Source organism: Salmo salar, chromosome ssa17 (genome assembly GCF_905237065.1).
Source record: "Salmo salar chromosome ssa17, Ssal_v3.1, whole genome shotgun sequence".
Lineage (NCBI taxonomy): Eukaryota > Metazoa > Chordata > Actinopteri > Salmoniformes > Salmonidae > Salmo > Salmo salar.
This window is the reverse complement of record NC_059458.1, coordinates 26,792,715-26,805,377: the sequence shown is the minus strand read 5'-3', so window position 1 is coordinate 26,805,377 and position 12,663 is coordinate 26,792,715. Positions and strand designations below refer to the sequence as shown.

General features: G+C 44.9%; 1 protein-coding gene across 1 annotated transcript; it reads right to left on the bottom strand.

Moving 5' to 3' along the window:
* Positions 1–3,835: 3,835 nt before the first annotated feature.
* LOC106575771 (vesicle transport protein SFT2B) lies at positions 3,836–7,425 on the bottom strand. The gene is made up of 8 exons (XM_014152449.2): positions 7,177–7,425; positions 6,857–6,946; positions 6,474–6,559; positions 6,161–6,242; positions 5,850–5,885; positions 5,634–5,692; positions 5,062–5,091; positions 3,836–4,724 (listed from the first exon to the last, which is right to left on the bottom strand). The coding sequence occupies exons 1-8, from the start codon at positions 7,237–7,239 to the stop codon at positions 4,685–4,687; spliced, it is 486 nt and encodes a 161-aa protein (XP_014007924.1). The 5' UTR covers positions 7,240–7,425; the 3' UTR covers positions 3,836–4,684.
* Between the last annotated feature and the right edge of the window lie 5,238 nt (positions 7,426–12,663).

Sequence of the window (12,663 nt, the reverse complement as noted above, 5' to 3'; positions counted from 1 at the left end):
CCATAGCTTCGTCTATGAATTTGAGCGTGGTTACATTTCCCAGGCACATCCCTCAGCTTTTTACCAAAACAGAGGCAGTGTTGAATGGATTCCAGATGGTACAAAAACAATCGTGATTTAAAAAGTGTTTATTCCAAACCTGGGTTTGTTATTGTTTCAACTAGGCTAAGGATAGCCCCTTTAAGTCTTCAGGCCATAATACCAGTCTCTCTCTCTCTCAACTTGCATTGAAATACCACACGCCTATTTGACCACTTTTGTCAGCATGATGACTTTTCAGGCGCACACTTTCAGCACCATGGATAGCGAAGGACCATGCCGGAGGGGGTCAGAAGACAAGTTGACTGGCTTTTCCGTTCGGAATGATCACAATTCCACAAAAAGACAAACGTCGCTGTCGTGGGCCTATAGCCTTATTATATAAATCATTATCCGTGACTACGGTTAATGGTCTAACTACCGGCGCTCCTGGCAAGGAGTGGAATTAGATGCTTTTAGCGCACGGACTGAACAAGCCTCCCTCTCTTCCAAAACGACAGAAAAGCTTCTGAAGAAAATTAAATATAGCCTAGGTATTTTCATACGGCTATTTTTTCGGATAATAATTCAAGTTCCTGCTCTTAAGCATATACAATGGAAACTATGTTGTTAAAGTTTGAACGACTGAAAACGTAAAATGCTTCCCAGAACATTTCCCTCTACTCTTGGTCTGACGACCTACTTGGCTCAGAGACCAGTCCATGTGGACTACACTAATGTAGCCTAGTGTGTGTTGTCTAAACAAATCTACAGTTTGGGACTATACGGTTGTATCTGCATTTATTTAACATGTAGTTATTGACACAGGCTTCTTCAGTTCAATGGTCTCTACATATACAGTAGTCTAAATACCTCAATGACATGTTCAGTTCAATGGTCTCTACATATACAGTAGTCTAAATACCTCATGACATGTTCAGTTCAAAATAATACTATTTATTTCTGACACCATTCCAACCAATGAGGGTTCAGAACTTTAAAGCCAATTATCTCAGAATCATATTTTTCAGGTAGAACCAAGCTCTCGAACTGCTGTCGATTCAACTAATTTGTGCACAGTGGAAGCTCCGTGCCCCACCCGAGGAGGGAAGAACAAGAGCACACGGAACGGTCAGTGTCCAGAAGGGCTCCTATAGCGACACCCGATCCCCGCGAGCTGGCGGTGTGACCGAACGGCCTTGTGAGCTCGCAGCTGCAGCGGTGTGTGTGTTTGGAGAAAGTTTTTTTTTAATCAGCGGCGGGCGGCGAGCGGAGATTAGGGGCTTTACTGATTTAAAACGCATAAAGGAGCGTCGTTAACTGAGCGCGAGGCAAATATCAAAAGGTGGGAAGCAAAGCACAGGTAAACGCACCAAATCATAATCCCACGATACACACCTTAGACCTTTTGTACAAGGAATGCGTTTGTGTGTGTGGCTGTGACCCCAGTGAGACCCCATCAGAAAATACAAAGCCAAGGAAGGCAAAACAGGTGGTACAACTCGCTCACTCTTGCACATTAAAAACACTCCACAATATAGTTTGAAAATGTTTATTTCTGTTGTAAAATGGTGTCACACAAACAGGACAAGAACACATGAAACATGATTCATAGTCATACATTATTAGCCTACAACATCGCTAAATGATCGTTACCCTGTAAAACATTAGTGTTGAATGGATTCCAGATGGTACAAAAACAATCGTGATTTAAAAAGTAGTTATTCCAAACCTGTAACTACCTGCGCTCATATTAGACAAGTAGACTAACCATAGTCCTAAAACAATGTATCCTGAATATAGAACATATGTTATTCTATAAAACAAGTGTTTAATAGCATCATACATGTTCTTCTGCAGATGAAACAACCATCTATAGGGAGGGTTTTATGAAACAGAGGCCACTCAGGGGAGTTACAGTAGTACAGTATATATATAAAAAAGCTGTGATTCCCTGGTTTAAATCATGTGAAGTAAGGCATTTCTTTTTTGCAAGTTAACATAAGTCACACAGCCCCAGTGAGAGGGTTTTTTAATGGTCGTGACTAGGGCATGCTGAAGCCAGAATGTATATTTTAATTCTGCCCAGAAAACAGCTATAGTACTAACCATGAAAGAGTTAAAACAGCAGTTAAAGAGAAGTGTTTACAAGAAACATTATTGAAATAAAATAACCAAGTCCCCCAGAAATGATAAAAACACAGAAATGTAAACCAAAATACCTGTGAAAAAAAATAACCTAAATTGTCTATAGTACTACTAATTAACCATGCAACTGTGAAAACAGCAGTTAGATATGTTTACCCGGAAACAGAGTTGAAATAAAAATAACTAAAACAAAAACAGACGTTTTAAATAAAAGGTGAAAGATTCAGGAGCACTTGAAGCAGTTCTTCCCTTCTTTTTTTCAGCATGTACAGTTGAAGTCGGAAGTTTACATACACTTTAGCCAAATCCATTTCAACTCAGTTTTGATCAATTCCTGACATTTAATCCTAGTAAAAATTCCATGTCTCAGGTCAGTTAGGATCACCACTTTATTTTAATAATATGAAATGTCAGAATAATAGTGGAGAGAATGATTTATTTCAGCTTTTATTTCTTTCATCATATTCCCAGTGGGTCAGAAGTTTACATACCAAATACTAATTGAGTGTAGCATTGCCTTTAAATTGTTTAACTTGGGTCAAACGTTTTGGGTAGCCTTCCACAAGCTTCCCACAATAAGTTGGGTGAATTTTGGCCCATTCCTCCTGACAGAGCTGGTGTAACTGAGTCAGGTTTGTAGGCCTCCTTGCTCAAACATGCTTTTTCAGTTCTGCCCAAAAATGTTCTATGGGATTGAGGTCAGGGCTTTGTGATGGCCACTCCAATACCTTGATTTTGTTGTCCTTAAGCCATAATGCCACAACTTTGGAAGTATGCTTGAGGTCATTGTCCATTTGCAACCAAGCTTTAACTTCCTGACAGATGTCTTGAGATGTTGCTTCAATATATCCACATAATTTTCCTCCCTGATGACACCATCTATTTTGGGAAGTGCACCAGTCCCTCCTGCAGCAAAGCACCCCCACAACATGAGGCTGCCACCCCCGTGATTCACGTTTGGGATGGTGTCCTTTGGCTTGCAAGCCTCCCATTTTTTCCTTCAAACTCAACGATGGTCATTATGGCCAAACAGTTCTATTTTTGTTTCATCAGACCAGAGGACATTTGTCCAAGAAGTACAGTCTTTGTCCCCATGTGCAGTTGCAAACTGTAGTCTGGCTTTTTTATGCGGTTTTGGAGCAGTGCCTTCTTCCTTGCTGAGGGCCTTTCAGGTTATGTCGATATAGGACTCGTTTTGCTGTGGATATAGATACTTGTGTACCTGTTTACTCTAGCATCTTCACAAGGTCCTTTGCTGTTGTTCTGGGATTGATTTGCACTTTTCACACCAAAGTACATTAATCTCTAGGAGACAGAACGCATCTCCTTCCTGAGCGGTATGACGGCCCACTTGGTCCCATGGTGTTTATACTTGCGTACTATTGTTTGTACAGATGAATGTGGTACCTTCAGGCGTTTGGAAATTGCTCCCAAGGATGAACCAGACTTGTGGAGATCTACAATGTATTTTCTGAGGTCTTGGCTGATTTCTTTTGATTTTCCCATGACGTCAAGCAAAGAGGCACTGAGTTTGAAGGTAGGCCTTGAAATACATCCACAGGTACACCTCCAATTGACTCAAATGATGTCAATTAGCCTATCAGAAGTTTCTAAAGCCATGACATCATTTTCTGGAATTTTCCAAGCTGTTTAAAGGCACAGTCAACTTAGTGTATGTAAACTTCTGACCCACTGGAATTGTGATACAGTGAATTAATTATAAGTTAACTAATCTGTCTGTAAACAATTGTTGGAAAAATGACTCGTGTCATGGACAAAGTAGATGTTCTTACTGACTTGCTCAAATTATAGTTTGTTAACAAGAAATTTGTGGAGAGGTTGAAAAATGAGTTTTAATGACTCCAACCTAAGTGTATGTAAACTTCCCACTTCAACTGTATATCTATCCAGCTAGAAGAACGTTTAACAGCAGGACCTTAGAGTCAGACTCCTGGTAAGTGCACTTGGGATGAGGTGCAAAAGGTCATCTGACTGTACAGATTTCCAGACCTGAGCAGGTGAAATGATCAGTAGTCAACTGTACATTGTGAACACATGTAAATAAACCCCTACAGCACAAATAACTAGTGAAGACACACCATGTTGGCACCTAAACATAGATCTGAATAGTTTTGGTCTGGTTTGATTTACAGTTAGAGAAATGACAGAGGTGGTGCATTGACCCTCCACCTACAGTAAATTAAGAGGAGCTGGACTCACCATGTAGAAAAACACACAAAATGCACATATACACCGACCTTAAAAGGGACACTGACACCACACACACCCACAGAGAAGATAAGGCATCCCTCACAAACAGATTCCTCTACACAACATCATACCTCAGTTACACTTCTACTCTGGAAAGCATTCGCTGACGAGTGTTTACTCAGTGGGCACCAGTCCAGCACACCTGTGTGGAGTCTGTGTGTTTGCCAGAGAGTTGAGGGCTTTAGCCAACCCCCAAACACACACATCATAACCCCTCAGAGGGAGAGCGAAAGGGAGGTTTGTAGCCTCACTTCAGACAGACAGAGAAGGCCTTTATCACGGCATCCCTGTGAACAAACAAACAATAATAATTAGTAAAAGAATAAACACTCCAAAGTCAAGTTTCAAAAACTTCAAAAGCCTTTGCTTTAGGACTGAACTATCACTGAATGGGAAGGGAAGATGTAATACTGTGAATAGGACTTAAGGCTACGGACAGAGGTGGACCGGCAGTTAAGGCTACGGACAGAGGTGGACCGGCAGTTAAGGCTACGGACAGAGGTGGACCGGCAGTTAAGGCTACGGACAGAGGTGGACCGGCAGTTAAGGCTACGGACAGAGGTGGACCGGCAGTTAAGGCTACGGACAGAGGTGGACCGGCAGTTACTGTAAACCAACACTCACCTTGCGAATGGAATGTAGGACAGGCCATACCTGAAACACAGAAGTATAGCATAAGTCAGCGTCATACATCACACACAGCAAAGGGCTGTAAAAGGTCTTTATCTGAAATGTGTCAGTGGCAGAGAGTCTGTGAAAACAGAGTTTATGCATGAGTGTTTGTTGTGTTACAGTGTAAGTTATTTTAATAGTGTTTATGTATGTCTGTAAACTAATTGCACATCTGTGTGTACCCCTGTGTGTGTGTATGTGGGCAAGAGAGAGAGAGAGAGAGTGTGTGTGTATGCATCTCCTGTCTTTGTGAAGGAGGTGCTTGAGAGAACAAAGATAGCTGCATTAGTCGTGTGTGATTAGCCAGGCTAAAAGCTATGGCCATAATTACTCTGTTTTCAGTTACAAATAAGGACCTGGCATTGAGCTGCCTGCCAAAAAGCCCTCAGCACAGAACAACTCTGTGTGTGTGTGTGTGCGTGTGTGTCACTAAGACTGCAGACTGTAGGGATGTAATACCACACAAACACACACTAAAGGAAGGAGATTACTCAAGCACGTATGTGTGTGTGTGCGCCACTCACCAAGCGAAGGCCAGAAACTGTAGAATACAGAAGAGTAAGGCTAGACCATTATTCTTCCACTGTAGAGAGAGAGAGAAGCACTCAGGACTCAGATATACTTTGAGGTAGAACAATGTAAGACAAAGTTTTAATGAGTAACATACTAGCTAAAAAGGCCTGCAGGCATTTGATAACACAACAGGTGCAGGATATGTATCATGTGTCTGTTCTACTCACCCAGAAAGCAGAACACATAGTTAGCACCAGACAGGTCTGTCAGGAGAGAGACAATCAGCATGTAATTAATGAACAGAAAAACAGTGTTTTTTTGGTTTTACTATCCTTGTTGGGACCAGAAGTCCTAGGGATAGTTTGTTGGTCCCCACAAGAAAAAGAGCTATTTTAGGCTTAGGGGTTACAATTAGGGTGAGAATTAGGAGTTAGGGTTATGGAAAATAGCATTTTGAAAGGGAATACGTGTTTTGGTCCCCACAAGGATAGTAAAACAAACGTGTGTGTGTGTGTGTGTGTGTGTTGTGTGGTCTCACCAGCATGATAGCTGTGGCCAGCGCTCTTTCTTTGGCACACATCCTCTTCAGCTGATTAAGGGGTCCCATCAGGAACATAGTGCTGAGAATACACACATTATTTTACTAAACTTACTTTATTGTAGTAATGTTCAAATGCACTACACATTTGATTGCTGTATCATGTGCACCTTAGGTGTTAAACTGGACAAGGACAATGTCAGCTTTGATCTGGGGAGGGTCCCAGGGATACAATAAAATAGGCCTAACTGTTTTGTAAATTCCCACATAAGCCACACATACACCCACTCACACTCAACAACGCTCTACTCACCTGCACAGAGAGGCAACATTGCCGAATGTGTACAGCACGGCAAACAGAATCAGACCAACCCTTGGAATCCACAGCAAGCATGTCCCCTGCCACCAGGTGAGAGGATGAACAATTTAGCGTCGGCCCCTATTTTACTGTAGACACTATCAATTGGTCCCAAATGACTCCTATTCTACTGTAGACACGATCAACTTGCCCTTAGTGTCTAGACCTCTATGCACAGATTTTAATTTCTCCGAGATCAACCCCTCCATACTTTCTGGAATAAATACATATCTGTGTGTACTGGCTTACTGAGAGAGGTTTGGGAATCACAACTGAGTGACACACGTCATTGACAGTCAGCGCAATGCTGAAATGATGGGAGAGAGATGACGACTCACCAGAATGGAACACAAGACCCCGAGCACGAAACACGCGATAAAGCCCTTCATGCGCGTGCCCCAGCCCAGGGTGGAGGCTTGGTTCGCCGCCTGTTTCAACACCGGACCATTTAGAAACAACATAGCTAGAAAACATCATCATTGACCTAGCTAGACAAGTGTTTCTAGCTAACGTTACTATGTTATGCTAAGCAACTATACTCGTAACGTAGATAAAGCATGCTTAGCGATAAATCCAAACTTAACTAGATATTATTTAGGGTAAAACAACATATTAGCTAACTACATACAGTAGCTAGCTAGCTAGAAAACGTACCTACTTGCAATATGTCGCCGTCATCATTGTTATCTTGGCCACTCAAAACTTTCTTTAGTTTGTCCATTAAAGTTGACACGGATAGAATGTAGCTACTAGTTCTAGAACTTTCCCGTGGCTTCGATTGGCTTAGTTTTTAACAAGGCCAAATATCGATTTTGTCGAGGTACTTTTGCTGTTCGAAGTGCAACAGGTGGATTGCGGTAACTTCCGCCAGTGTGTAACCACGGAGACGAGGCGGGCTGGGGCTAACTGCAGTACCACAATCACAAAAGGGGGCAGCAGAGCCTTATATTTGTGGTGGAAACCTTCACAGGAGTACACAGTAATAAAGATGATACAACTTAGTATACATTTTACAATTAGAACAACCAAGTATTTTATTCAATGACTAGGGGAAAACAAAGACGTGGATGGGATACAATGTAAATAATGTAAATGCCCTTATTTGACTAAACAAACAAAATCTTGAAATAAAACACGTTGAATCGATTCTTATAAGTAAAACACCTTGGGAAAAACATCCATACATTTCACTCATACACTATCACACAAACAATTTTAAAAGATACTGGATTATTGGGATTTTGGGGAATACAGAGGTCGCTCTCTCAGCACAGCACTCTAGATTCAGAGATTTAAGGGATAAGTTCTGTCCTTATCTAAGCAGTTCTGCACGGATCATTACAACGCTAGGCAGTTCTGAGTGTTTTTCTGCAATTCTTCACCGGCTCTCGTCAGTTCTGGGTAAATCGCCCCGGTTCGTTGTAGTTCTGTCTAGGCAGTTCTTTCCAGCTACATGCAGTTGTGAGAGGTTGGGTCCAGTTCTAGGCTGTTATAGGCAGTTCTGTCCAGTTCTAGGCTGTTCTACGTGGTTCTCAGGGTACTTTGACCTGAGTGGAGCTCCAGGAGTGTGGTTCTGGTAAGAGCACCACCTGCACACATCACGCCTACTTCCTCCACAGCCACTCCTATATACACTTCAGGGAGAGAGAAAGAGTGTGTGTGAGAGAGAGAGAGAGAAACAGTGTGTGTGAGAGAGAGAAACAGTGTGTGTGTGGGTGTGTGTGTTTTCAAGCTGCTCTTACTTGGCAGTGGAAGATATGAGAGCAGTGCAGCTCCCTGATTCCACTCCCTCCTCTGTGCAGGTCATCATGGCAGATGAGGCACACACGATCGGCGTCGCTCTGCAACACAAACACACAGATTTACTTTTAACAAAGTGTTAATTGAACAGAATGAGACTAAAGTAGTGTTCTCAGAAAGACTCCCACCTGGCCATCACACACACACAGCAAGCTCCCCGGAGACATGACGTTCTGCCTGCGGAACCACGTTTGCATTTGAATCTGGAATGGTGGATGGAATGATGGAGGATCGTCGCTCCGTATTGGCTGGTATCGGGCAGCCAGGATCATCAGTGGATGAGATGCATTGCCGGGAGTTTGGCCTGGCGGGAGACGTGGCCCTAGTAGTGGTGTGGAGACGAGACAACTGCATCATCGCTGTGAGTTGAGCCTGAGAGAGAAACACACACACACAGAGATAGAGAGAAAAAAAAAAGTGCACGAGAGAGAGAGGAGGAAAGAAAAGCAGACAGAGATGAAGGGGGGAGTGGGGGGGGGGGGGGGGTTGAGTGACAGGTAATTCAGTAAATGAATCTGAATTCCCAACACAAGGAACTCAAGTAAACATACACACACACACACACCCTGGTGTGTAAATGACATATGCTCCTGCTCTGTAGCCTATTATAATCCCATTAGTCCTTGTCCCCTGGCTGTAGCTAAGGCACAACAAAGCAATGTAACAACTTTTATTTCTCTGGCTGACAGTCACTGCCTTTTTGTTCTGACTTCCATCAAATCTCTCTAGCTGCTGTTTGCAGAACATTTGGTGCTGTCTGATAGGGATATAAAAGGGCCTGTCTCCAAGAGGCTGCTGTTTCCAGAACATTTGGTGCTGTCTGATAGGGATATAAAAGGGCCTGTCTCCAAGAGGCTGCTGTTTGCAGAACATTTGGTGCTGTCTGATAGGGATATAAAAGGGCCTGTCTCCAAGAGGCCAGTTAGACATTTCCTCAGCTTCTGTGCTGGGTGGTGTCTCCCTGTTGCAACTTGTAATTAACCGGTAAGATTTTTGATTGACTTTACCCTACGACTGCTCTCCTGTTTGTTCTCCTGGAAATTCCTAGAACACTGTGCTTAAGAAAGAAGAAACAGCTATCTACCTGTACTTTGGGGTTCAGGCTAGGAGCTAAAGAGCCCTGTGGTAGGTCGGTGTGTGGTGTGGTAGGGGATCCTAGCGGAGAGACTGACTTATCTTGAGTGTCAGAGGTCAAACCCAGCAGCCCTAGCTCTGACCCTCCCCCTGAAAACTCACTCCTACTGGTCTGTGTATACAACTCCCAAAGACAAAGCAGATTCCTCTACAACAGCATCTCACATGTACACAGACTCACTAGACAGGGTAGTGATTGCCGCCGGTCTGCCCGTGGTGGAGCTTGTCGTTCGAAGCTGTTCTTCATCTCCTCTATCACTGCCTCTCTTTTCTCCACCTCTTTATCCTTGTCCTCCTGTTTTCTTGTAGTGGCCCATCCATGTGGCAAAGATGTTCATCATCATCATCATCATCTTGTTGCTCCTCTGGCTCAATGAGAATCCCATCTGGCTCCCCAGCATCAGAACCTTCTGGATAAATGAACACTAACTATCCTCCAGTTCTGTTCCGATTCTATCCTCAGTTTCCATTAGAATTCTATCCTCCAGTTCTGTTCTGATTCTATCCTCAGGTCCATTAGAATTCTATCCTCCAGTTCTGTTCCGATTCTATCCTCAGGTCCATTAGAATTCTATCCTCCAGTTCTGTTCCGATTCTATCCTCAGTTTCCATTAGAATTCTATCCTCCAGTTCTGTTCCGATTCTATCCTCAGGTCCATTAGAATTCTATCCTCCAGTTCTGTTCTGATTCTATCCTCAGGTTCCATGATATCCTCATCCTTGGGTTCTGTTACAATTGTATCCTCAGGGTCCATGATATCTGCCATGGGGAGCAGGGGGGAGTGGAGGCTCACTCAGGATCCAGGGAGTACCGGAGGAGGGCTGAAGTAGAATAGAGGCTGGGTCAGAGGGTTGTGTTGAGGCAGGGCTGGGTCAGAGGGTTGTGTTGAGGCAGGGCTGGGTCAGAGGGTTGTGTTGAGGCGGGGCTGGGTTGAGGCGGGGCTGGGATGAGGCGGGGCTGGGACAGAGGGCTGGGTTGAGGCAGGGCTGAGACAGAGGGCTGGGTTGAGGCAGGGCTGAGACAGAGGGCTGGGTTGAGGCAGGGCTGAGACAGAGGGCTGGGTTGAGGTAGAGATGAGTATAGATAGGCTAAGGCTATAGAAGAAGGATTTGCTGCTGCGCCTTTGTCTGATCACATCGCTGCCTGTTTCCCTCTACCCAGATCAGTGGTGAGGTAGTTCTCTCTCTCTCATACTGTACCTACCATCTGTTTGGTGTGTGTGGCTAAGCTGAACACCACAATACACTGCCAGGCCACAGCCCCAACAGCATGTTAATAGCAGAGAATCCTCTGTAATCTGGTTAAAGCGGGGCTGACAGGGGGAGGTGCAGGGGAGGAGCTTAGAAATTGAGAAATTAATCCACAAAAACGATTATTTTGAGTAGAGAGAAGGAGAATGGGGAGACCAATGAAGAAAGGGTGAATAAAAAGGTGGCCGAGAGGTGAACGAATAGAGGGGTAACAGAGTGGGGGGATGAATAGAGGGGTAACAAGTAATGGAGTGGGGGGATGAATAGAGGGGTAATGGAGTGGGGGGATGAATAGAGGGGTAATGGAGTGGGGGATGAATAGAGGGGTAACAAGTAATGGAGTGGGGGGATGAATAGAGGGGTAATGGAGTGGGGGGATGAATAGAGGGGTAACAGAGTAATGGAGTGGGGGATGAATAGAGGGGTAATGGAGTGGGGGGATGAATAGAGGGGTAACGGAGTAACGGAGTGGGGGATGAATAGAGGGGTAACAAGTAATGGAGTGGGGGGATGAATAGAGGGGTAATGGAGTGGGGGGATGAATAGAGGGGTAATGGAGTGGGGGGATGAATAGAGGGGTAACAGAGTAATGAGTGGGGGATGAATAGAGGGGTAACAAGTAATGGAGTGGGGGGGATGAATAGAGGGGTAACAAGTAATGGAGTGGGGGGGATGAATAGAGGGGTAATGGAGTGGGGGGATGAATAGAGGGGTAATGGAGTGGGGGATGAATAGAGGGGTAACAAGTAATGGAGTGGGGGGATGAATAGAGGGGTAATGGAGTGGGGGGATGAATAGAGGGGTAACAGAGTAATGGAGTGGGGGGATGAATAGAGGGGTAATGGAGTGGGGGGATGAATAGAGGGGTAACGGAGTAACGGAGTGGGGGATGAATAGAGGGGTAACAAGTAATGGAGTGGGGGGATGAATAGAGGGGTAAAAGTAATGGAGTGGGGGGGATGAATAGAGGGGAACAAGTAATGGAGTGGGGGGATGAATAGAGGGGTAACAGAGTAATGAGTGGGGGATGAATAGAGGGGTAACAAGTAATGGAGTGGGGGGGATGAATAGAGGGGTAACAAGTAATGGAGTGGGGGGATGAATAGAGGGGTAACGGAGTGGGGGGATGAATAGAGGGGTAACAGAGTGGGGGGATGAATAGAGGGGTAACAGAGTGGGGGGATGAATAGAGGGGTAACGGAGTGGGGGGATGAATAGAGGGGTAACGGAGTGGGGGATGAATAGAGGGGTAACGGAGTGGAGGGGATGAATAGAGGGGTAACGGAGTGGAGGGATGAATAGAGGGGTAACGGAGTGGGGGATGAATAGAGGGGTAACGGAGTGGGGGGATGAATAGAGGGGTAACGGAGTGGAGGGATGAATAGAGGGGTAACGGAGTAGGGGGATGAATAGAGGGGTAACGGAGTGGGGGGATGAATAGAGGGGTAACGGAGTGGGGGATGAATAGATGGGGTAACGGAGTGGGGGGATGAATAGAGGGGTAACGGAGTGGGGGGATGAATAGAGGGGTAACGGAGTGGGGGGATGAATAGAGGGGTAACGGAGTGGAGGGATGAATAGAGGGGTAACGGAGTAGGGGGGATGAATAGAGGGGTAACGGAGTGGGAGGATGAATAGAGGGGTAACGGAGTGGGGGGATGAATAGAGGGGTAACGGAGTGGGGGGATGAATAGAGGCGTAACGGAGTGGGGGGATGAATAGAGGGGTAACGGAGTGGGAGGATGAATAGAGGGGTAACGGAGTGGGGGGATGAATAGAAGGGTAACGGAGTGGGGGGATGAATAGAGGGGTAACGGAGTGGGGGGGGATGAATAGAGGGGTAACAGAGTAATGGAGTGGGCGATGATCACTTAAGTAGCTGCAATAAGCAGTAAGCATCTTACAAACAGTGAGAAGTTGGGCTAAAATTAGCCTTGCCAATGAACTCTAATTAAACAAG

Coding starts and splice junctions, on each gene's coding strand:
- LOC106575771 (XM_014152449.2), bottom strand. CDS start 7,239: ATGGACAAACTAAAGAAAGTTTTGAGTGGCCAAGATAACAATGATGAC. Junction 6,560..6,856: donor GGGTCTTGTGTTCCATTCTG/GTGAGTCGTCAT, acceptor ACCTGGTGGCAG/GGGACATGCTTGCTGTGGAT. Junction 5,886..6,160: donor TGGCCACAGCTATCATGCTG/GTGAGACCACAC, acceptor CTCTCCTGACAG/ACCTGTCTGGTGCTAACTAT.